This window comes from Peromyscus maniculatus, chromosome 5, assembly GCF_049852395.1.
Source record: "Peromyscus maniculatus bairdii isolate BWxNUB_F1_BW_parent chromosome 5, HU_Pman_BW_mat_3.1, whole genome shotgun sequence".
Lineage (NCBI taxonomy): Eukaryota > Metazoa > Chordata > Mammalia > Rodentia > Cricetidae > Peromyscus > Peromyscus maniculatus.
Window position 1 is genome coordinate 44084703 of NC_134856.1, and position 26308 is coordinate 44111010.

At 44.4% G+C, this 26308-nt stretch overlaps 1 protein-coding gene across 4 annotated transcripts in view; it reads right to left on the reverse strand.

The window, feature by feature from the left end:
• Positions 1–3117: 3117 nt before the first annotated feature.
• Positions 3118–26308, reverse strand: part of Ddx19a (DEAD-box helicase 19A) — a 33619-nt gene continuing 10428 nt past the window's right edge. For 3 of the 4 annotated variants that reach the window (XM_042277711.2, XM_042277710.2, XM_042277714.2), the window contains 10 exons: positions 24123–24173; positions 22521–22656; positions 11946–12038; positions 8455–8557; positions 7947–8061; positions 6665–6842; positions 6104–6341; positions 5194–5356; positions 4610–4801; positions 3118–4213 (listed from right to left, as the gene is read on the reverse strand). In XM_042277711.2, coding sequence (XP_042133645.1) covers positions 4152–4213; positions 4610–4801; positions 5194–5356; positions 6104–6341; positions 6665–6842; positions 7947–8061; positions 8455–8557; positions 11946–12038; positions 22521–22656; positions 24123–24173 — 1331 coding nt within the window. In that variant the 3' untranslated portion in view covers positions 3118–4151. The remainder of the gene's footprint in view (positions 4214–4609; positions 4802–5193; positions 5357–6103; positions 6342–6664; positions 6843–7946; positions 8062–8454; positions 8558–11945; positions 12039–22520; positions 22657–24122; positions 24174–26308) is intronic. The other variant, XM_076571525.1, reaches the window with a different exon arrangement.

Below are 26308 nucleotides of genomic sequence, written 5' to 3' on the forward strand. Positions count from 1 at the left end.
TAACTCTTCTGTTAATGGTGAAGGCTTCTAAGTGTAACTAATAGAAGTCTCTGTGTTTACTTGGTTGGGTCTGAGCAGCTGTGGGACTGGTGGGTGACAAAGATTTGTGCTGACTGTGGGCAAGGCAGGAAAACTCTAGCTACATCTAAGTCTAGGGATGAAAGACCGTCCTTTCTGTTAAGATAGGGGACCAATGTGGAGAGGCTACATTAGAGTTTTACGTGTAGAGACAGAACCAATCAGCTATCAGGGACTGACACTAGAGTGGCCGTAGAACCAGCTGGGGCTTGGGATGAGGGCCATTTTTGTTCCATTATTAGTGCACAGACTATCTGCCTAGCCTTTTCCCCCTCAAGACGGGGTTTTTGTATAACTTTGGCTATCCTAGAACTTGCTGAAACCAGGCCTTGAACTCACAGAGATGCACCTGCCTCTGCCTCCCAAGTGCTGGGATTAAAGGCGTGCGCCACCACTGCCTGGCTGTCTGCCTTGTATAGGCTATGTTCTTCATTTTCAGTGTTATCATTTGGGTCACAGCAGTATTAACTATTGCTCCATCGTGCTTTGTGCCTCCTCACTCCCGTTCCCCTTTTCTGAAATATCACAGTGCCCACGTGCATATATACAAACCTTGCTGTCTGGTGCACTACCCATCCAAGGTGGACCTTGAATTCATCTCACACACCTGCTTTCCTTTTCACCCTCATTCAAGGGCTGGAACTCTGGCCCATATACACACACCCGTCACACTTCACTTTTATGGGTGCAAAATCTCTCACATCCAAAAGACCATCTAAACACGGTTGTTCTTTCTTTTGATGGAAAAGTGATCTTACTGTTGCGTAGGCTAAATCTCTGAATTCTGGGCTCAGGGGATACTACACTGGCTAGGATAACAGGTAGCACTAACACATCAGGCATCTTAAGATTTGCATGAACGACCAGCCCCTATCTTCCCAGGGTTGGGATCGAAGGCATGGACCACTAGGCCTGGAATCTCTGTGGCACTTGGGGGGCGGGGGGTGGAGGTGGGGAAAGGAGCCGTCTCCATGGGACTCAACCAGAATGGACCCCAACATTCTGCCCAAGGCCAACCTGGGGCCCAGCTGCCAATCCTTCGAAGCCCAACAACTTGGAGGCGTTGGTGAGATTGCTCTACTGATCAATGTGTACAGCTGAGATCCATTCGGGAGAGGTTTCAGAAGCCTACAGCCTGCAGTCTGAGGAAACAAGATCAGCTGAGGAGTTGGCGAGTGAGCAAAATGCGACCCAAGAACGCAAGAGAAGGAGCCATCCAGCCACTGAACCAGATCACCAGAGTCATAAGCCCATCCTACACCGACTGGGAACAGGTAAGGCCCCATCTCTGGACGGGCAGACCAGGTCTCTAGCCCCTAGGCCCCAGCCATCGGAGCCTCAGGGACCAGGCAGCTACCTTTCCCTGATCCCTCACCAAAAGAGAAAACCAGCCCTGTGAACCCAACAACCACTGGAGTCATAAGCCCACCCTACACCAACTGGGAACAGCATTGGTGCCCCAGAGACCAGACAGCGGCCTCCTTCCCTGCCCCCACACCAAGAAAACCGTCCCATGAGACACCAACAACCACTGGAGCCATAAGCCCACCCTGCACCAATTGGGAACAGCTGCTCCCTGAGACAGAACCCACTAACTGGACTAAGATGCTCCTGGAGTCCAACAGCACTGATTTAACCAAGAACTCCTAGTGGACCAAGACTATCAAGAGAGAACAAGAGAGGCACCCTCAGACACAGACACTGCCTGCACCGAGCAGAGGAAGAGATGAGTAGACGTCAGTGCAAAAATACAGGCAACAACATACAGACCTACATGACACCATCAGAACCTAACGATTCTACACCTGCAGACCTGAACATACCAAGGCAGAAGAAGCAGAAGAATGCAATCTTAAAAATGACTTTATGAAGATGATAGAGGTCCTTAAAGAGGAAATGAAAAACTCCCTTAAAGAAATGGAAGAAAAAACAAAAAAGATCTGCATGAACATAAAAATGTATCACCCACAAATTGACTCTATAGGAAAAATGATTTTTGTTTTGTCTTTGAGACAGGGGCTCTATGTAGCTCTGGCTGTCCTGAAACTCGAGATCTTGCTTCCGGACTGCTGGGATTCAAGGTCATTAGGTCTCTGGGAGTGGGGTATGCATGACTGCCAGGTGTCCAAAGAAAGCAGAGGCATCAGATCCTTCTGGAACTGGATGTAATACAGTTGTGAACCACCTAACATGATGGGGTGCTGGGAACCAAACAGAGGTCCTTACAAGGACAGCAGGTGCTCTTCACTGGCAAGCCATCTCTCCAGCTCCTAGCCTGGCAAAGTTAAAAACTAATAACACAAAGTTGGGCACGGTGGCAGAGGCAGGTGGATTTCTATGAGATCGTGGGCAGCCTAATCTATATAGTGAGTTCCAGGACATTTAGAGCTATACAGTGAGATGCTATCTCAAAAAAAATAACAGGCCAGGCGGCGGTGGCCCACGCCTTTAATTCTAGCACTCAGGAGGCAGAACCAGGTGGATCTGAGTTCGGAGCCAGCCTGGGCTACAAAGCAAGATCCAGGACAGGCACCAAAACAACACAGGGAAACCCTGTCTTGGGGGGTGGGGGGAGAGAACACAATAAAAAAATATTTCAGAACTGGAAAGATAATAACAAGTTGGTAAGAGCTTTTGGGGCAAGCTTAATTGGTGGCAAATTATGACTTTAAATGTTCCCACTCTGACCCAAGAATTCCATCTCCAGGAATATAAGAGCAGTTCTCACCAAGATCCAAGACAGGGCCTGAACTAATCACTATGGCACTACAGGTAATGGAACATGCTAGAAATCCACACTACCTACCACTGGGGAATGGTGCAATGTGTGCCAGGGTGGCCACACACTGGGATGACAGCTACCTTCCAGAAGGAAACAGATGTGTGTATATGTGCCGAAACCTCCAAAATCTGCTTCCAATTGACTGTCAGGTAACAGTGTGAAGTGCCCACACTTCTGCAAGTGTGGAGGACAGAAGCAAGCCATGGGACATGGTGAGCAACCCGGAAGCTGTGCTTCCTCTTGAGTAAACACGGAGCACCATTTTACACACTTTAATGAGCACATATTAGTCTAGTAAGCAGAAAAATACAAATAACAAACCATGATTAGTAAAATTTATCTCATAATTACTTCGAAATTTCTGAAAATGATGTGTTATCACTGTAATTCATCTAATATCATTCATACAATGTATGAAGTAACCCATAAGTCTGCTAATGGCATAATGAATAGTTTTTGTTTGGTCACTTCCTTTCTGAATTGCTGCTTGGCATGAAATCCCATGGATCAGAACCAAACAATAGAGCCAGGTACAGAACAGATGGAGTGAACAGAGGAAAGACAGGCCCCATCTCCAAAGGGGTCATCTGCCCAACACACCAATCTCCCTTGCGAGTCTATGACTTTGTTGACTTCCATCCTGTCCGCCAATCTGAAGACTACAGCAGCAGTCAAGATGCTCACCAGGAGGGAGAGGAAAGGTGGTATGGGTGGCGGGGCACCGGGGCTCTCCTGGCTCTACAAAAGGAATCTGAGCTACAGGCAGGCTCTCCTGGCCTCTCCCAACCACCTTGTCCTCTGTCACTTACTCAAGGCTGGAGGTGGGTCCAAACACATGGAGCCAGAGAGTGGGCAGCAAGTTCTAGGCCCAAACATCACCAACAGCTACCATATTGCCATAAAAGAGAAAACTGGCTTTAGAAGGAGATAGAGCTGAGAACTCTTTTTTTGGAGACAAGGTGTCACTTTATAGCTCTGGCTGCCCTGGAACTCTGTAGATCAGGCTGGCCTTGAATTCAGATACTCCTGCCTCTGCCTCTTAAGTGCTGGTTTTAAAGGTATGTACCACCACACCTGGCTAGGATTATTTTCTAAAATGCAAAATTTTTCCTTGGAATTCCCCCATCATTTGCAAATTTCTGTCAAGTCCAAACGTAATTCTGAATGAGGTAGGTAGTCTCTACTCGGGCCTTGGTCTTTGAGGTGCCGCCTGTCCAGGCCTAAGCCATGAAAGCACTAGGCTCCCAGGCAGGACAGTGCTGAGGGTGGCGCCAGTCGCTGGGGAAGCTTCTCAGTTGGCTATTTTCTCGATCTCATCCAAATCATCTGTGTCCAATCTTTCTATCTTCTTATCTGAGGAAATAAAGATTGGAAGACCACCGTGGACCACCGTGGAAATGTAACAGAGGTCACCTAGGACAGCATGGCAGTCTGGGAGGGCAGGCGCCCAGCTGTGGGACAGTGTGCTTCCTCTAGGCACAGGGCAGGCTGCCTGAGCCCGAGCAGCTGGCAACAGGGTCCTGGGCACCGATCCCAACTTCCCAGGAGGTTGTCAGGTTCTCCTAGCTTGGTGCCAGGGCACTGATACTCCAGTCTCTGAGCCCTGAATGTTCAGGAGCTCTCCCTGACAGCAGTCACGTGGAGACAGCAAGTGCAGGGACAGAGCCCACCTCAGGGACGAAGGAAACCTCCCCCCTCCCACCCTCCCCTCTGCAAAGGGTCCCGGGCACAGCCGACTCAGGGACTCACTAAAATGCTCCTGGATTCTGTTGAGGATGTTCATGCTGTGCTTGCTGTCAACCATGTTCACGGCCAGACCCCTCTTGCCAAAGCGGCCCGTGCGCCCGATGCGGTGCAGGTAGGTCTCGTTGTCTGGGTTCCCGTCCTTGTCCACAGGAAGGTCAAAATTGATGACCACAGACACTTGTTCAACATCAATACCTGCACAAAGGGGGTGGAGGGAGGCAGGCAGGAGACAAGGGGGCCACCGTCAGCCACACACCCCCACTTCACTGGAGACATGGCTTGGGCAGGTCCCAGTGGCTGTGGGCACTAAAGAGGACATCTACAGGACTGTAGCCTAGGCAGAAGAACAGAACTCTGCCAGAAGTCAGAAAGCCAGTATCCAGACCCCTGAGTTTCTTCCCACCAAGGGAGGACTGCTGGCTTCTTCCATGTGGTTCTTACTGCCCAAGGAGAGGCTGATTCTCTCCTGCAAAGGAATGTCCCTAAAACCCTCCCACCTCCGTGAGAGCACGGATACGAGCACTTTTCCTGCTCACAGGGCCTGGGACCCTCGCCGCCTGTGAATGGGGCGGCCAGCCTCTGCTCACCACGGGCACACACGTTGGTGGTCACCAGGACCTTCTCTTTGCCTTCTCGGAAGCGCTCAATCACAGCCGCCCTCTGTTCCACCATCATCTCCCCACTCAGCAGAGCCACCTGGTGGCCCTCTTTGGAGAGCTCTGCTGCCAGCCAGCCAGCTGTTTTGCGGGTCTGGGGGAAAAACACACACACACACACACACACACACACACACACACACACACACACACACACAAATGTTTAAGAAATATTAGTGCCTAAAGAGACTATTGTGGATCTAGAAGACTCTATCTGAAACTTACTAGGCAAACATTAAGTGTGCTAAACAAAACTGCCAACCTGACAGTACAATAGCAAGCAAAACTGTCACTTGGGAAACAATTTTACAATGTTCCTACTAAGCGAGTAGAGGTGGTGCACGCCTTTAATCCCAGCACTCGGGAGGCAGAAGCAGGCAGGTCTCTGAGTTCAAGGCCAGCCTGGTCTACAGAGTGAGATGCAGGACAGCCAGGGCTACACAGAGAAACCCTGTCTTGAAAAACCAAACCAAAGCAACAAACTAAACTAAACTAAACTAAAATCACAGTAGAAAGACTTATACTAACGGAAGACGACGTGCCTTATTCTTTTGTTTCCTGACAGTATTTTCAAGTGCTTCTTCCTGTGACAACTTAATCAATTTGTTAAATTTCTTCAATGATCAGCAGCCTTGTTTTAGATTTTTCCAGTAACATATCCCCACAAATATATACTGTTGTGGGAATGCTGTGTTAGAGCTATGTAACTCCTAGAACATGGCCACTAAAGAAACCACGCTCTCTACCTCCACAAGCCAGTTCCTCGCTCCACAGCATTTGAACCGCTTGAGCTGAATGACGATGGGGCGGTGCACCCCCCAGGCCTGCAGCAGCCACTCACATGGCAGAAGATCATGGCTTGGGCGATGGTGATGGCCCCGTACAGGTTGCACAGGGCCTGGAACTTCTCCTCTCTGTTATTGCAAACGACATAATACTGTTTGATGGTGTCCAACGTCTCCTCTTCACGCTTAAGTTTGATGATGTTGGGGTCTGGGACCACCTTCTGGGCAAACTTCCACACTGAGTCTTCAAAGGTGGCAGAGAAGAGCAGCATCTGGCAGTTTCTGGGCAGCATCCTGCAAGTGGAGACCCAGGCACTTTGGGAGACTCCAAGGATTTTGCCAGAAGGCACACAAGCCCAGCCTCCGCAGCCTGGATGGACTGCAGCCCCAGCAGGCCGAGTGGGATACAGAGCATCCTGGGAGGGAGGAGCAGACCGAGAGTGGCGCTGGGCTGAGTGAGGGTCCCGGGTCTCCCTTTCACCATGCTCCAGGCTGGGGGCACGGTGACAGCTGTTGTGGAAATGGCCCATCACACAAATACTGCTGCACAGAGCACAGCAAAGAACCCCAAGATGCAAGAGGAGGCTTTGGAAGTTCCTCCTGGCTCCAGTTCCTACCTCTGGATGCGGATGCTCTGGTCTTGGTGGCCCTGAGTTGCTATCATCACGTCAGCCTCGTCCAGAACAAACACCTTGATCTTCTTGGGGTCAATGAACTTCAGCTTGGAGCACCAGTCCAGGACGGTCCCGGGGGTGCCAATGACAATCTGCTCACTGATCTTCTGACCTCTGTCCACTGTGGAAAAGACATGTTCTCTTCAGGTATTCCAAAGGAAAGCCAGCCTTGGAAATAAAAGCCTTATACATGCTCTCAGAACTGTCAGAACAAATCAACTCCAGATTTCAAAACACATGTGGGGGCCGGTAAGATGGCTCAGGGTGTAAAGGCCCCTGTCAGGCCTGAAGAACTACGTTCAATCCTGGGAACTACATGGTGGAGGGAAGAACTGACTCACACAAGTTCTCCTCTGACCCAAACACACGCAGTGCCTACCGTATCCCCACTGCATCAATAACACACACCCGAGGGTCAGCCTTGCTTTCTTCAGCTGTGAGTGGACAATACCTGTACAGTGCATTGTGGACACAAAACATGCAGGCTTCCTTCTACTCTTGCCTAAAAACGTTGAAAACAGTTTCTGGGTTTCTCTGTGTAGTTTTGGTGCCTATCCTGGATCTTGCTCTGGAGACCAGGCTGGCCTTGAACTCATAAAGACCCTCTTGGCTTTGCCTCCCTAGTGCTGGGACTTAAGGTGAAAACATTTTTTATTAGTTTGGGAGGGGTGTAGTGTTTTGCATGCCTGGTGCCTTCAAAGACCAGAAGGGGGCTCCAGTTCCAGGGGATCTGGAGTTACAGACAGTTGTTAGCTACCCCATGTGGGTCCTAGGAATTGAACCTAGGTCCTCTGAAAGAACACCTCTGAGCCATCTCTCCAGCCCTCTCCTAAATTTATCATGCAGCTCTTCTTTAACATGGTTTATCATCCACTTTCCCATGCAGTTCACTTCTTTCCTCCTAAACTGGTAGCTCTCAGTCAAGGATCCTGGCACAGACTTTGTTCTGCTTTCTGGCCTACAGACATTCCATTTGTAGAGCAAGTTCTCCTCAAGACAAATCTCTAGCTTAAAACACACACACACACACACACTCACTCTCTCTCACTCTCTCTCTCTCTGAAACTTCAGCTAGCTCAAGTTGAAACTTATATAACTGTTTAAAAAGTTACTAATGCCTGTACAATAACATTCCATTATGAGAGATTAATCTTGTCAGACATGCATGGTAGCCCAGGCTTACAATTTCTAAGATCTCTGCTTAGGTCTCATCTCTCATACTCACATTTATTGCCTCGAACAGCATAAGCTAGCTTCAATTCTGGATGAAATTTGCCCATCTGCTCAATCACTTTTCCTGTTTGAAGTGCCAGCTCATATGTGGGGGACAGGCACAAACACTGGCAGAGAAATCACAGACGAGTTTAGGAATGGAAAACAGGCCTCAGCCCCAAGCACACTGATGCTATTTCCATGGAAAACAGGCCTCAGCCCCAAGCGCACTGATGCTATTTCCCCTTCCCGTCAAGCAGGCCCACCTCTCACCTGCAGAAGGAATGCCCCAGGAAAGAACCCTGCCCAAGTGGGAGCCCTAGTTTGGCACTGGTAGAGGCCTTAAGAAACACTGCTTAGAGTTGCTGTCTCCAAAAGTATTCTACCTTGTTAAGGCCTGAAACACTGACCTGCTTTGCAGGAGCCAGTGACTAAGGTGTGAACGTTAGTCATACCTCATCAGATGGCACTACTCTGTCTCAGGGCAGACAGGTCCGAGTCCCCAGGCTTCTGACGCTCACCTGAGGATGTCTGTCTGACGGTTCCACTCTGCTGAGCATAGCTAAGACAAAGGCGGCAGTTTTCCCAGTGCCAGACTGAGACTGGGCGATCAGGTTCTGCGGGCTGCATTGACAAAGAACAGAAATAATTTAATATTGAAGCAAGGTATGGTCATCCATGCTTTTAACCCAGCGTTTAGGAGTCAGAAACAGGCAGATTACTCAGTTCACGCGTAAGTTGCTACATAGTAGTGAAACCCTTTCTCAAAAAAGAAAAAAGTTAATATTGGTTAAACATAATCAAACACCCAGGGCTGGAGAGATGGCTCAGAGGTTAAGAGCACTGGCTGCTCTTCCAGAGGTCCTGTGTTGAATTCCCAGCAACTACATGGTGGCTCACAACCCTCTATGATGAGATCTGGTGCCCTCTTCTGGCCTGCTGGCATACATGCAGGCAGAACACTGTATATATATTAAATAAATAAATCTTTAAAAAAAAAAAAAAAGAAAAGAAACAAACATTTGCTGGTTGGTGGTGGTGTGCACCTTTAATCCCAGTACTTGGGAGGCAGAGGCAGACAGATCTGAGTTTGAGGCTAACCTCCTGGGCTACGTACTACGGCACTGACAGAAGGAAGGAAAATGTGTCACCTGAGTCAGCGTCTCAAGTTATCTGTAGGATGAAAAGAGAGCATTCAGAAAGCTGAAATTTGGGGGCAAGTTGTGTAGCTCAGCAGAAAACATCACTGGGACTTTGGTGGCCCAGATCTTACTCTGCATTCTTGATCTCCCTGGGACATTTGGGGCATAAAACTAGGACACTCCAGAGTGGAGTCTTGATGTTTGGGATTTTTTATGTCGGGGGAGGTTTCATTGTTGCTGCTGTTTGTTTGGTTTTTCTCTTTCTTTCTTTCTTTCTTTCTTTCTTTCTTTCTTTCTTTCTTTCTTTCTTTCTTTCTTTCTTTCTTTCTCTCTTTCTCTCTTTCTCTCTTTCTCTCTCGCTCTCGCTCTCTCTTTCTTTCATTTATTTATTTATTATGTACACAGTGTTCTTCCCCCATGTATGCCTGCAGGTCAGAAGAGGGCACCAGATCTCATTACACATGGTTGTGAGCCACCATGTGGTTGCTGGGAATTGAACTGTAATTAGCTGTAATGGGTATTTTAGAAGGATCCTTTACAATCTATCTCACCTCACCCAATACCATTTTGGTGTTTTGTCATTAAAAAAGAAGTTGAGCTAAAAAAAGGTTATCCAAAATATAATATCATTTGTCTAGGCTTTAAAAATATCTAAGCTACCCTTCAGAACCTTAGATAACTATACACATAATAAAAGTACAAAGACTCCTGAGGAGATAATAACCAATCTCAGAATGGCATTTACTTCAGAGAGGGTAGGCAGGGGATAGGAAGGGAGGGTTTATAGGAGGTTCCATATGCAACTGGACAAATGTTATATTCTAAAGCTAGAGAAATATTACTGGTATCTTTCTGCGTACTTTTTATTGCAGAGCTCAAAAATTCCAAAGTAGTATTTTAGTTATATACATGGTTGTGAACCACAATGTGGGTGCTGGGAATGGAACCCGAGTCCTCTGGAAGAGCAGCCAGTGCTCTTAACTGCTAAGCCATCTTTCCAGCCCCTCAAAATAATTTTTGAACCAAATTTGTTTGGAAGAAGCAGATATTAAACCTAGGTCATCAAGAATGCCACGCAAGGGCCAGGAGTGTTAAGACACACCTTTAACCCCCACACCTGGCAGGATGAGGTAGGCAGACCTTTACGAGCTTTAGGTCAGCCTCGTCTACACAGCCAGCTCCAGGTAGGCCAAGACTACATAGTAAAACCTAGCCAAAAAAAGAAAAGGAAGGAAGAAATAAATAAAAAGAATGTCAAGTAGCCACTCTACCACTGAGGTACATTCTAAACTCCAAAGTAAATTTTCAAATATTATTTCTGGATTTGTTTATATATTCATTTATTTAATTTTGAGACAATATCTCACTAGTCCAGTCTGGACTTGAACTTGAAATCCCCCTACATCTGCCTCCCAAAGGCTAGAATTACAAGTGTGATCCACCATATACCAGGCTCCAAAATAATGTCTAAAAAATAAGAAAAAAAAAATTTTTTTTTTGTTTTTTTTCGAGACAGGTTTTCTCTGTGTAGTTTTGGTGCCTGTCCTTGATCTCACTTTGTAGACCAGGCTGGCCCTGAACTCACAGAGATATGCCTGGCTCTGCCACCCCCACGCCCACCCCAGTGCTGGGATTAAATGCGTGCGCCACCAACCCCGACTTAGAAAATAATTTTTTTAAAATATAAAATTTTATAAGGGTCTAAAACTGGCTCTCAACCTGTGGATTGAGACCCTTTTGGAAGTTGAACAGCCCTTTCATAGGGGTCTCCTAAGATCATTGTAAAACACAGATATTTACATTACCATTCATAACAGCAGAAAAATTAGTTAAGAAGCAGCAACAAAAATAATTTTATGGTTGGGGAGGTCACATACATGAGGAATTATATTAAAGGATCACAGCATTAGGAAGGTGCGAACCACTGGTCTAAAGTGAAACACTATTTATTCTTACTGCTAAATGGAAACAGTAAGAACTGTGTCCACAGAGATGTAGAGTACTTCCTGCTTTTCCACAGGACCCAAGTTCAGTTCCCAGCATCTATGTAGGGTAGGGCTCACAACCACCTGTAACTCCAGATCCTAGAGATCCAATGCCCACTTCTAGACTCTGTGGGCATCTTTATTTGCACATGCACATACCCACACACAGATACATATACATCTATATACATAATTATAAATAAATCTTTTATAAAAAATGATTTACTATTTTTATATTCAGTGCATTGGTGTTTTGCCTACATGTATGAGGGTGTCAGATCTCCTGGAACTGGAGTTACAGACAGTTGTAAGCAACCACGTGGGTGCTGGGGATTGAACCCTGGTCCTCTGAAAGAATAACCAATACTTATAACCACTAAGCCATCTCTCCAGTCCCTAAAAATCTTTTTTTTTTTTTTTTTTTTTGGTGCCTGTCCTGGATCTCGCTCGCTTTGTAGACCAGGCTGACCTGAAACTCACAGAGATCCACCTGGCTCTGCCTCCCGAGTGCTGGGATTAAAGGCGTGCGCCACCACCGCCTGGCTAATAAATCTTAAAAAAAATATATTTATATAAAAAAAGAAATGTGAGCTAGGTGGCTCACCACTTTAATCCCAGTATTTGGAGGCTGAGGCAGGTAGATCTCCTGAGTTCTACAGAGTGAATTCAGAGATACACAGAGAAACCCTGTATTGAAAAAAAGAAAAAGAAAATACCCCACCCCAAAAAAGAAATGTGTTCAAATCCATGTGATTCTCTCTGCACTCCTAAAGCTCTTTTCCTGAGAAAGCAGGTTGTCCTATACAGTCTGTTTTGAGCCCAGAAACAATAAAAGCCATTCCTGAAACAGTTTAACTATGAAGGTACAGCTGGGTCTGTACTCACGGTTCAGCAAGCATCATGGGCAATGCATTCTCCTGGATCTTGGATGGTCGATTGAAGCCCATGGCATAGACTCCTTGGAGAAGCTGTGGTTTCCTGGGAGGAAAGGGAGATAGAGATGAGATGGGTTTCTAGCAATTAAAATGTTTTTAGAGGCTTATCATCTTACCCTAGATCTAATAAGACATGATGTGTCCTATCTCAACCAAACTATCATTCTAAAATCTACATTTATCTATTCTCTAGGTGTACGTGTATACGTGTGCCAAGGCTATCCGTAAATCATTCTGATCATATTGCCCCCCCCCCCCCCGCCCCCCTTTAAGACAGGGTTTCTCTATGTAGCCTTAGCTGTCCTAAAACTCACTTTGTAGACCAGGCTGGCCTCACACTCAGATCTGCCTGCCTCTGCCTCCCAGGTGCTGGAATTAAAGGCGTGGGCCACTATGCTGCCTTGCTGCTGCTTCTTTTCCTTTTCTTTTTTTTTTTTTTCCGAGACAGGGTTTCTGTTTTGGTGCCTGTCCTGGATCTCGCTCTGTAGACCAGGCTGGCCTTGAACTCAGAGATCCACCTGCCTCTCGAGTGCTGGGATTAAAGGCATGTGCCACCACTGCCCGGCTCTTGCTTCATTTTTTAAGAGCTATTTTTATTTCTTAGAAACAAGGTCCGTCTATGTAGCCCTGGATGGAGCTCACTTTAGCCCATCCTGACTGATGTCTTGAATGTATTACCAGTTATGCAGTTCCAGGGCTTTGTGCATGCTAGGCAAGTGAAGTGGCTATCCCCTCTTATGACATGACTGAATCTAATAGGCCAGTTGTTTTTTTGCTTTTTTCCAGGGTCAGTTTATTAAGATCTCTGCCCCATATTACCCCACCATTCTATGTTGACACATGTCTGGCTTCAATCAGACAGAAGTATGTCCGGTCTGGTAGCCATCAAGGTCCTACCTGGTCACAAGCATGAACTTTTCTTGCTATTTTTCAGTCAAAGAGACCTCTGACACTACAACCACAGTTGCTGACCAGATGTCATGAGCCAATCATAAAATGATTCCTGTACCAGTAAGGGCCTACACCCAATCACACTTAACCACAGCTGGAATTTCCCTAATCCTGCTTAAAAGGAGTCTGTGAGATTCTCTCAGGGTAGCCATTTGCCACATTGTCAGATGGTTTGACCCCAGTATGCTGGAATTTTTTTTATTAAATGCTCTTACTGATTGCATAGATGACTGGCGGTCTTTTATGGTCTTCTATATTGCTATTAGGGTGGTCTCTCAAACCCTAATAGCAAGCACTCTACAGAGTGAACTACACTGCCTTCCTGAAATTTCAGTTATTTCTTGGTTTAGATGCTAAAATTGAGCCCCAATTTTGTGTGTCCAGCTGGGCAAAAACACAGGGCAACCAAAAAGGAAGAACAGTGATTATTGAGAGCCGCTGGTAGTGAAAGTCCATGGGAGTACACAGCAGTGACAACTAGTGTTCAGAAGGTCAGCCTATCAGTACTAAGGGTTCTGTTAGAGGAAACCATCACGTAAGGCGTTATGGAATTACTGCCTTTTGAATGAACTGGCTGTCTCTTGTTGTAAACTTCTTGTGCAATAACAGATATGAGTCTCCCCATTTACCATGCATCTCCATGTTACGTGTACATGTAATCTCACGATTGCATCTCAATCTTGGGCACAACTTTCCCTATACATTTGGGGTATTTAAACAACTGTCTCCAGCTGCGTTTATTTCCATTAACATATATCTGGCTAGGGCCATTCTCCAGACAAAAGTATTTCAGCAAAGATACCTTTTTCCAAGGACAAAACTGCACATAGATAAACATTGGCTTATCTCACTCACAGATAGAGAAAAGAACCACTAGCAATTAAGTCCTCAACCCCTTACCTTCACCCCGGGTTATTTACACAGGACCCTAATTTAAGAGATTTACTGCTCACATTCCTGGGATGAAGTTTTAGCCATTTGCTAGATACTGAGTTAAGGTAGTTACTTCCCACTGACCCAAGGAGATTGCCTACAAGGCCAGACAGGCAATAGGTGCCAAGCTTCTTCTTGTGTAAATTAAGTTTTTATTCCTCCTCAGCCAGGTGCTATTCCTAGATTTTCTCCTCAGCAATTACTATGAGTGAAAGTGCTTTTACTAACCAAATGCTACATGCTCTGACACAGGTTGCTTAGCCACCTAGCACATGTCCCCATACCTGTCAGAAAGCAGCTGCAGCCAGGACAAGTGGGAAAAGTGGGGCCAAAGCCAGTTTACTTTCTTGTGACTTACTGACCCCTAACATTCTACCTGGCCATTTCTAGATTATAGTTTGAGCACATAAATTCCCTAATTGATCTTAGCCTTTAGTTGACCCTACCAGAGAACTCCCCTTTAGTCACTACCCTTTTGGGTTGTAATTGGAAGCTGACAATGAATTGCTTTATGGTCCTTATCACCTCTCTCTGCAACCCTGAAAGCTTCAAGCCTCACATTGCTTTACCAAAGGATTACTGTGTGGGTATATAGACTGGTTCTTGGAGAGCACTGGGAGAAGAGGATTGATGGAGAAGAACAAAGATGAGGATGGAGATGGAAAGAACTAGGTAGAATGATGAGAGAACAGCAGAAGGGACTGAGAGCAGGAGGGACTAAGAGAAGCTAAGTAAGAGAGCAGAAAAGAAACTGTGCAGATAGAATCGCCATGGAAGAATAAAGTGAATTGACTAAGGAACTCAGTGTGCTTAGATTCATTGAATATCCCTCAGATTAGAATCCTCAGCTGGTTGGTAGACTCTTCCACGGACCCTGGGAGCAAACAATATAGGCTGGACCTATTATTGTTTGCGTTAAGTGATTAATCTAGTTCTACTTGTTGACATGGTAACCAGGTAAGTATGGTTGTTTAGACAGATGTAGTGATTATGTCTAGTCAAAAATCAAGACTAGGAGAGGTGCTGTGTATGTGGTAGATCATGCCTTTATCACAACACTTGGTAGACTAAGGCAAGAGGACTGCTGAGAATTCAAGGCCAGCCTGGGCTACTGTGCAGTAGTCTCAAAAAACAAGACTAGAAAAGCACCAACTTCTTAAATTTTTTTTTTGTCTCCACCCCGAGAGTGCTGAGATTACAGGCCTGCATCACTCACTACTTCTGATTTATGCTGGGGATCGTACTCAGGGCTCCATGCATACACTCTACCTACAGAGCTGCAATCCCAGTCCTGGCAACAGTTTCTTAAGCAACTACATAACAAGTATCAATTAATATTACATTTATATTGTATTTACAATAAGTTCTCTACTACCTCAACATTCAAAAAGTATTTAACAGAAACCACACAACACTCATTTTGAATTTTTATTCATTTGTTATTACTGTGTGTATGTGCATGGCACATCTGTGAGTGTGGCTCTCACCAGCCATGGCCCATGCACAGGTGGGGTTACAGGAAAACTCTCAGGAGTTGGTTCTCTCCTTCTACCATGACTCTGGAGACTGCACTAAGATTATCAGCTTGCACAGTAATGTCTTTTACCCACTGAGCCATCTTGACGGCCCAGGAGGATTTTTGCTTGTGTTTTTTGTTGTTTGTTTTTTGAGACAGGGTTTATCCGTGTAACAGCCCTGGCTGTCCTGGAACTCACTGAAGAAGACTAGGCTGGCCTAGAACTCAGAGAGATCCACCTGCCTCTGCCTCCCAAGTGCTGGGATTAAAGGCATGCGCCACCATCACCTGGCTATTGCTTGTTTTTTTTAAAGGAAAGAGTTCACGCCGGGTGGAGGTGGCGCATGCCTGTAATCCCAGCACTAGGGAGGCAGAGACAGGTGGATCTCTGTGAGTTCAAGGCCAGCCTGGTATATAGAGCTAGTCCAGGACAGGTTCCAAAGCTACAGAGAAACCCTGTCTCGAAACTGCCCCCCCTCCCCCCCGACCAAAAAAAAAAAGAAAAGAAAAACCAAGAGTTCACATAACCCAGGCTGGCCTTGAACTCACTATGTTGCTGAGGGTAGCCTTGAATTCCTGATCATTTTACCTCCACCTCTGTCTTGAGGGCTGGGATCATAGCACACACCACTTTGCTCAGCTTTCACAGAAAAGCTAATATCCTGGCACGGTGTCTCACACCTATAATCCCAACACTCAGAAAGCTGAGGTAAAAGGACACTCTCAAGTGCATGTTATCCTGGCTACACAGTGAGTTCCAGGGCTGCCTAAGCTACTGAGTGAGACTTCATCTTAAAAACGAAAGGGGGATACCGGGAGGACTAGCAAGATGGCTCAGTGAGTAAGATCTGAGTTTGATCTGTCAGATGGGATCCACATGGTAAAAGAGGAAACTGACTCCCACAAGTAATCCTCTAACCTCTGTATATGTACACACACAAATAAGTGCAATAAAAATTTAAAAGACAAAGGGGCTGGAGAGATGGCTCAGCAGATAGATAAGAGCACTAGCTGTTCTTCCAAAAGAACTTGGTTAGATTCTCAGCTCACAACTCCAGTTCCATGGGATCTGATGGCCCTATTCTGGCCTCTGAGGGCACCAGGCATACAAAAATATGTAGACAAAAACACCCCCACACATAAAGACAAAAATTTTTGTATTTTAAATAAAAATGTTGAAAAAAAAAAAAAAAAAAAAAAGCCAGGCAGTGGTGGCACTCCCATTTAATGCCAACATTCAGGAGGCAAGGGCAGGCAGATCTCTGAGTTCGAGGCCAGCCTGGAATACAGAGTGAGATCCAGGACAGCAAGAACTACACAGAGAGACCCTGTCTTGAAAAACAAAACAAAATAAAAAGTCAAACCAAATTAAGAAGTTTTCCATCTTCTCTACCTCTAAAAGACAAACTCTTCTGGCACATGTAGGTTCTCAGACATAGCAAACAACAAAACCCTTTAGTATTCTCTATTTGGTAGGAAAGGCAGCCTCTTAACTTGCTTGTCCAAAAAAGTTACTACTTAATTGGGATTCACCAACAGGTTCCACTGGCTCATAAGCTTTTTTTGGTTTTTGGTTTTTTTGCCTTTCAAATCTTGAAGTATAAAATAATCCAAGCTGGGCATGGTGACACATGTCTGTGACCCTAGTGTCTGGAAGTGGGGGTGGGGTGCTGGATTCTCAGCTTGCTGGCCAGCCAGTCTAGCCAACAAGTAAGCTCTGAGGGGTTCAGTGAGAGGCCCTGTCCAAAAATAAGACAAGAAATGGTAAGAGCAGGGCCCCAACACCACTCTCTGTTCTCCAAGTGTGTGCAAATGCACTCCCATGCACAGGTACACAAACCAAAGCCCCTCCCCCACAAAGAATGAGAAAACCCAGGCAAAATAACCCAAGCACCCTAGGCAATCTAGGTTCCATCCAGTTACCTTCCAAGAGATAGACAAGAGAAAACCCGCCAAAGAGGACAACTCAAGCCCCAAGCGGCAGCTCAGATCTTATAAGAGCAGCACTTGGCTGGCCAAGGCAGGAGGATCTCCGCAAGTTCTAGGCTAGCCATGTGTCTACAGAGTTAGATTCTTTCAAAAACAAACAGCAGTCCGTCCTGATCTGAACTGAGCGTGCACATCTTTCAAATGAAGGAATACAAAACTCTGAGCTCAGAACTCACCCAACAACTGAGACAAGTGGCTCACACCTGGGATCCTCGTGCTTACGAGGCTGAGACAGAAGGAGCCGAGTCCTAGACTAACCCACACTACCTAGTGAGTCCTAGCTACTTTAGGCTATGTAGTGAGACCTTTAAAAAAAAAAAAAAGGGGGGTGGGGAGGCTGGAGAGATGGCTCAGAGGTTAAGAGCACTAGTTACTCTTCCAGAGGTCCCGAGTTCAATTCCCAGCTCACATGGTGGCTCACAACCATCTGTAATGAGATCTGGTGCCCTCTTCTGGCCTGCAGGGATACGAACAGACAGAATACTGTATACATAATAAAAAAATAAATCTTAAAAAAAAAAAAAAAAAAAAAAGCAAAGGGGCTGGAGAGATGGCTCAGTGATTAAGGACACTGGCTGCTCCTCCAGAGGACCTGAGTTCTGTTTCCAGCACCCACATGGTGACGGACAATCATCTATTACTACAGTCCCAAGAGGTCCAATGCCTTCTTTGACCTCCACTCGCACCAGGCAAACAAATGGTGCACACACATACATGCAGGCAAAAGAACTCATGCATAAAACAAAATACCTAAATTTAAAAAATTGTTTTTTTTTTTTTTTTTTTTTTTTTTTTTTGCTGGATGGTTCTGGCGCACACCTTTAATCCCAGCACTTGCAGAGGCAGGCAGATCTGTAGTCAGAAGTTTTCCTCTGTCCCACCCGGCCCCTTGTGGTCCAGACAAATCTCTCCCACCCTCATCCCGAAGCCTATAAAAAAAAAAAAAAAAAGCCACATAAAGATGGAAATCACACAGAGTCTGGATTATACTGTCTTTGGGATTTTTAACTGCAAAAAGACATTTGATTATAAAGGCTGCTGAGTTAAGTATATATATATATATTCTTTTTATGGGGGGTTCTTTTTGACACAGGGTCTCTCCTGTATAGTTCTGGTGCCTATCCTGGATTTTGCTCTGTAGACCAGGCTGGCCTCAAACTCACAGAGATCCGCCTGGCTCTGCCTCCCGAGTGCTAGGATTAAAGGCCTACGCCACCACCACCAGACAATACATACGTACACACATACACACACATATATATTAAAAGTATCTTGACTTCAAAGTTTGTGTCTAAGGATATGTTGCTTTGGAAAAGAGGTTCTGCTTTTGTTTCCACGGAAGATGAGAACCTGTGGATTGTTTCCAGGCTAATATGGTTTGATCAACCAAGACCCCCTGAGAGGTCTCCAGATGATCCAAAAACCAGAGCAGCTTCAAAGCAACTGGCTTAGAGAACACAGCATCACAGACTACTCCAGTCAGGACTTGACTATAATTCTTAATTTTCTCAGGATCCCCATAAAAATGCAGTGCATGCCCTCAATCTGCAGGAAGTAGCCTAGAACACTATGCCCAGATTCCCAAAAAATGGATTATGGATGTTTGTCTTTGTTTAGATTGTTGGTTGCAAACTTTTATTGGTCATAGTCAATCTCTTTCTAAAAGAAGAAAGGGGAATATGATATAGAAATGTAGGATACAGATATGACTGAATGAAAGGGTAGATTACTGAATTTACTTTTAAAGAACAACAACTTTTTTTGAAATGTTTTACAATGCTATGGATTTTAGTTTATTGATACAAATTTAAAGTTAATTTTGTTATACCGTAATATATTTCTACTCTTGTTTAAGGTATTATGTTTATGTGACTATTTAAAATTGTAATGTATAATTAAGAAATAGATTAGTAATTAGTCATCTATGATAATCACAATTATAGTCATGTTAGTTTTCTAGGTATTCATAGATATAGTTCAATTAGGTAGGTAATCTTCAAACACTTCAAAGACCTATAGAATATGGCATTTAAAATGTTTAAAAAACTTAGACTTTCTGGACAGTAAAGACACATCTGCTCCTGGCAGCACTTTTACTGCAAAGAGAAAGATGAACATCAAAGACACTCTATATGGAGTTTATCTTCTTCTTAGCAAAAATAGCCATTTGGGCAAGAAACTGCTCTTGTGTGGACTACTGATAATATGTTATATAAATTGGAAATGCAGGACCCATAGAAGGTGACCACTGAACTTTGCAAGGCAAAATGGTTCTTCAAGTTCCTGCTTCGCATGGGAGACTGCCAAATATCCTACAGGACACACTGAGAACCAACTAAAAAACTCTAGGCCTGTTGGCTGAAGATGGATGCCCCAATGTTGCAGAGGAACTTGGGTGACTGTCCAGGCAGCCAGCTGTCTCTGTCATTCTAGATTTTTGTAAGTTGCTTACAATACATTTTCCTTCTGGAGTCCTTGATGTAGTTGAAGACTAGATAGTTATAACTGTAATTTTTCTTAGTTATAATAAAAGATAAATTAGACATGAAACTTTAGATTCACAAATATAGGACAGATAAAATATTTTCTTTAATTTTGCCAAATACAAATAAACTAGATATTGTAACTGTAATTCTTGCTTGATAACTGTTTGTTATATATAATTTTACTATAGTAAAGCTAAAATCTTCCTTTTTGATTAGGTAGAAAAGGGAAGTGCTGTGGGATGCCTTTCTGTATGCTGTGAATATGTGTTGTTCCCATTGGTTAATAAATGGACTGCTTTGGCCTATGGCAAGGCAGCTTACAGGCATGCGGGAAATCCAGGACAGGGGCAGGAAAAGGAGAGGCATAGGCAGTAAGGAGAAGACAGCCGCCGCCAGGAGAAGCACGATGTGAAAGTACTGATCAGCCATGGTCAGGTGGCCACTTACAGATGAATAGAAATGGGTTAAGTTAATGGAGCTAGCTAGCAAGAAGCCTGAGCCATTAGGCCATACAGTTTGTAAGTAATATAAGCTTCTGTGTGTTTAGTTGTCCAAGAGGCTGCGGGATGGGCGGGACACAGGAAAATTTCTAACTACATGGATCTCTAAGTTTGAGGCCAGTCTTGTCTACAGAATGAGTTCTAGAACAGACAGGGCTACACAGAGAAACCTGTTTCAAAAAGCAAAAAAAAAAAAAAAAAAAAAAAAAAAAAGAAAAAGAAAGAAAGAAAGAAAAGAAAAGAAAAAGCAGGAACAGATGACAGATTGGTGAATAAATGAATAAAACCTTTGAGAAAGGAATATTTCCAAATCTAATTCCCTGGTGGAGTGCTTACCTGGCATGCATGGAACAGTTCCAGAATCGAATAAACCAGGCCTGGTGGCGCATGCCTGTAAGCCCACCATATGGCGGGTAGGGGTAGGACATCAGAAGTTTAAGGTCATCCTCAGTCAAAGGGAGTTTGAAGTCAGCATGTGCTATATGAAACTCTTATCTCCAAAAAGGTTGTCTTATAATAATAAAAAGTGATTATGATAAGATAGTCAGTTGGCAATGTGCCTGCCACACAAGCATGAGGGTCTGGGTTGAGATGTCTAGCACCACCCAGGGGGAGGGTTACATGAATGTAATCTCAGTGCTAGTGGGGGGTGGAGACAGGAGGATCCCTAGGATGCCTAGCTGAATGAATATCCTCCAGGTTCAGAGAGAAGTCTGTTTCTCTCTCACACACAGTATTTGCCAAGAGCTCCATCCATTCGGTACTTTCAAGCAGTCAGTGCAGTAGTGTTGACTAGACAGTGCTGTAGAGCTCAGTCTCTATCAAATAATTAAAAACAGAAAAGCACTCTGAGAGCTATTAAGTACACTTCATCATTACGTGGTTCCTTCCCTCAAAGCCTAGCCTATCACAGGTTTCGCTGAATTCTAGGTACCAGAAATCCAGACTCTTTAGAGACTTTCTAAAAGCAGACTATTGTCTGTAAACCCTGTAGTCTTCCAAAGGGCTTACCTAATAAGACATGTTCCTGACATCCAGAAATCACCTGACAGCCAATATTTTATTCAAAGTTCTAAGAATATAAAAGAAAAAAAAAAAAAAAAGACTTTCAGCTATGATGAATAAATCTGTAGCATTTCAGTCTCTACTAAGAAAATCATGTGCTTTGGTACACACCTATAGTCCTAGTTACCCGTGAGGCTCAGGTGTCCAAGGCTTGCAAGGGCAACGCAGTGAGATCTCACATGCACGCTGTAACCCAGGCAGATCCTGAACTTCCGAATCTCTTACTTCAAAGCAGCTAGATCATGGGCCTGCATCACTACCAGGCTACTCTGAGATTAGGTATCCAAAGAAAAAAGATATACTGGAAGAAAAAGGGTAGCCAAAAAAGAGTGTAGGAGACCATTACTCTAAACTTATTCAGTACAGTACATCTGTCCCAGGTTGGCCTCAAACTTGCTGTATGGTTCTGACCCTCTTGCTTGTGCAATCTCCCAAGCGCTGAGGTTACAGGTGTGCCGTTTAATGCCTGCTTTGCACAGTACTAGGGGTCAAACAGAGGACGCCATATTTGCTAAGCACGCACTCATTTGATCACAGCCTGCAACCCTCCCACACTAATTTTTCAGCATGTAGATTATTTGATTCTTTGTGGTTTTTTTTCCAAGACAGGGTTTCTCTGTGTAGCCCTGGCCGTCCTGGAACTCACTCTGTAGACCAGGCTAGCCTTGAACTCAGAGATCCACCTGCCTCTGCCTCCTGAGTGCTGGGATTAAAGGCATGAGCCACAATCATCCAGCAAATCATGTAGATCACTACTTACTCAAAGATGTAAATATAATTTAAAACAACTTTTTTTTTTTTTAAGCCAAAGTTAAAGTCCAGAGACTGTAGCCCTGGCTGTCCCGGAACTTACTCTGAAGACCAGGCCTGCCTCTGCCTCTCAAAGGCATGTACCACCACTGCCAGCTTTTAGTTGTTGCTGTCGTTTTTTGAGACAGGCTCTCTACATAGTTCTGGCTAGACTGAACTCACAGAGATCCACCTGCCTCTGACTACTGAGTGCTGGGATTAAAGGTGTGTGCCCAATTCAGAGATGCTTTTTCAATGGGACTGGGCAACAGCTGTTTGAAGCAATGACTACTCACAGGCGAAGCTCTTCGAAAGACTTCACCGAGTAGAGAGGGGAGGTTGGGTCCCTCTGCAGGACTTCTACTTGGTTGGTGTTATCCACAAGATTGCTTCTGATCAGCTTGTTGAGTAAGGACTGAGCAGCTCTGTCCTCTGTCAGGAAGAAAGCAGATTTTCTTCATCCACAAGGCAAGGTCTGCCCTTGAGAAAACACTCTCCCCATCTCTGCATCAGACCTGGACAAGCACTCACGGTTGGAGAAGAGCCCAATCCACTCCCTTCCCATTTTTAATTGATTGGAGATGCTGTCTCACATGAACTCACAGCATCCTTCTGTTGCAGAGCCCTGAGTTCTCAGAGTCCTGTCCTTGCAATGAATATGCAATTTTTTTATTTTAAACTTCATTTGCCTTAGTCTCCCAAATAGCTGAGACCGCAAGCACGAGATGCTTCTTAATCACCCTATCATCTATAGTAACACCCCTTTGTTTTTTTTTCCCCATAGCTGGGGATAAAACTCAGGGTCCAGCACACACAAGTGTTCTGCCCTTGAGGTACATGTCCAGCCTGAGACACACCCTTTGTGCATTTTTGTGTGTGTGTAACGTGTCTGTTCGTATAAGTACAAAGGTGTGCATGAATGTGTACATGAGTGTGGAGGTCAGAGACTGAGATCATGCATCCTCCTCAACTACTTCGTCACCTTACTTTTTGAGATCGGGTCTCTCAGTGAGCCTGGAACTTAATGTTTTAGACTGGCCGGCCAGAAAGCTCAGCACCCCTGCTGTCACGCCACCCTCCGCCACCAGCGCCAGGCGTACAGATGCAAGCTACTGCTCCTGGTTTTCGTGTGGTACAAACTGTGGGTAACTCAGGTCTCGATTTCATGGCGGGGAGGAGTACTTTATTGAACAAGCCATCTTCCCAGATCTGATATACCACACCACCGTTGAAGACATTTTCTTTGCCTTCAAGGATAACACACTCTTGTAGTGGAATATCAGTTTAAGATGTGTTACATTTGTTTATGCTGTGGAACATCTGTTTAATGATACAAAGACGTGTTGCATTCTTTTATGCTGCATTTGTTTTAACTCTGTGAACCTGTGTTACTTTGCCTGTCTAAAACAACTGGTTGGTCTAATAAAGAGCTGAATGGCCAATAGCTAGGCAGAGGAGAGATAGGTGGGGCTGCCAGGCAGAGAGAATAAATAGAAAGAGAAAAAGAGAAGAGAGAGGAGCAGGAAAAGGAGGAGAAAAATATGCCAGGGGCCAGCTACCCAGCCACACACAAAATAAGAAGGAAAGAAGAGATATACAGAAATAGAGAAAGGTAAAAGCTCAGAGGCAAAAGGTAGACAGGATAATTTAAGAAATGCTGTCTAGAAATAAGCCAAGCTAAGGCCTGGCCATTCATAAGAAATAATAAATCTCCGTGTGATTATTTGGGAGCTAGATGGTAGAATCCCAAAGAGCAGAGAGTAAAATAATCAAATTACACATGCTTTTGATTTCTCCCTCACTTCCCTGTTCTTATAACTCAAGAGTGTCTCTAGCTGCAAGTGAGTAAGCCCTGGCCCCACCAAGTCTCTCAAAAGAGGACTTCAAAGAATGGTTACCTTTCTCTTCCTCCTCAGTCTTCTCTGCGGTGGTGCTGGTTTTGATAACACCTACACAAGAAAACAGTTGTCATCAGAACGGCAAACACTAAACCCACCAACAGGTTGCAACAATGTAAACACTAACACTAAAGCAAACCAATGTAAAGAACTGGCATTTTTTTATGTTTAATGGATTTAATGTTTACAAAGCATGTGAGAGCATAAAAAAAAAAAAACCCTTAAATTTGAACTTAGAATCACAAAAATATTTGGTTTCTGACTTAGTTATCCTAAAAAACAGCAAAGCACTTCATAGCAAATTCTATTCCCTATTTTTTACCTATAAAACTAGAAAAACTCAAAGTCTGATTAAACATTTTGTGATGATGTAATGAGACTGTAGGGTAACAGACACTTTTAGGCTCTGTCCATAGAAATATAAAATTGTAGAATACTTTCAGAGAGCCTTGTATGATGGTGAATGTGTATAATCCCAGGACTGGGGAGGCAGAAGCAAGCTCTCCCATGAATTTGAGGCTTGCCTGGTCTATATATAAATTCTACCTCAGTTAAGGCTATATATCAAGACCCTGTACCAAAACACTAAAAAACGAAAATAATCGTACAGAGAGTCCTTTATGTTTTGTTTTTGAGACAGGGTCTCATATAGCCCAGGCTGGCCTGAAGTTTGCTATGTAGCAAAGAATGATTCTCAACTTCGGATCCTCCTGCTTCTACTTCCAAGTGTTTAGATTATAAATATGCAAGAGCATGCCTGATGTATATGGAATTAAGGACTGGATCCAGGTTCCTGAATGCTATCCAGCAGCCTACCACCTAAGCTATGTCCTCACCCCTACTTTGGAAATATCTGTAAGCCAGGCGACGGTGGCGTACCACTTTAATACCAGCATTTGAGAGGTAGAGGCAGGTGGATCTCTGTAAGTTCAAGGCCAGCTTGGTATACAAATTGAGTTTCAGGACAGTCAGAACTGTTACACAGAGAAATCCAAAAAGAAAGAAAAATTGTAAAAACTGTGAATGATCAAGTAAAGGCATTTGCTGCCAGACCTGCTGACCTGAGTTCAATCTCCAAGTCAGACCTGGCAGACACAACCAACTTCTTTAAGTTGTCCTCTGACCTCCAAATGTGCACCATGACACACGTCACTCCATGACACACGTCACTCACACACACAGCATAATAAAATTTCTTAAAGACTTAATTTCCTTGTAATTATATAATGCCTATGCACATGAGTGCAGATGTCCTTAGAGGCCAGAGAAGGGAGCAGTTACAGGATGCTGTGAGCCACCTGATGAGGGTGCTGAGACTAGAACTTGGGTTCTGCAAGAGCAGTGAGAATGCTTAACCACTGAGCCATCTCTTCAGCACACCACAATTTTTTCAAATGCTTATACTCTTGACCTAGCAATTTATTCAGGGTAAATTATTGTAGAAACACATTGCACAATATAAAGTACTTAGGCTCATGGTTATTCTAAGACATGCTGTTTATAATATCAAATTGAGACAAATCCTAGATGACTGATTAATGACGTATCAACATGGTGCAAAGCTGTGCAGGTCAATATGGAGAGCATGCAAAGGAATATCGTTGCACGAAACACAAAACCAAATATACTTTGTATTATCTTGAAACCTCTCAGAGGTAGGGCATGATGGGGAGAGAAATCGGAGAACCGAGACAATGAAAATATCAATCCCTATTTGTATTTTGCCTTTTATAAAGAAACTCTGGAATAATATTAAAAATTCAATGCCAGGCATAGTAACATAATCTGTAATCCTGGCACTTGAGAGGCTGGGCAAGAGGAATGCTAAGAATTCAAGTCCAGGCTCAGCTACACAGCAAGACCCTGCCACCAAAAATAAATAAATGAACAATGAATAGACCTAAACAACTAAGCAAAATGAAACTAAAGTAAAATGTCACTAACAGTAGTTACTTCTATGTTACAGATTTAACTGAGTACTCCTAAAATTCGCTTGTCCTGCCTAATCCCCAGTACCCCAGGAGGAAACCTTATCTGAAAACGGGGTTAAGTGTGTCCAACTCCAGTATTACTGGACCCATATCAAAGAGGGAGCCTGGGACTGAGGAGTGACGGAGCACTTGTCTCTAATGTTTAAGACTCTGCGTTTGATCCCCAGCATTTCCAATCAACTAGTCAATTAATCA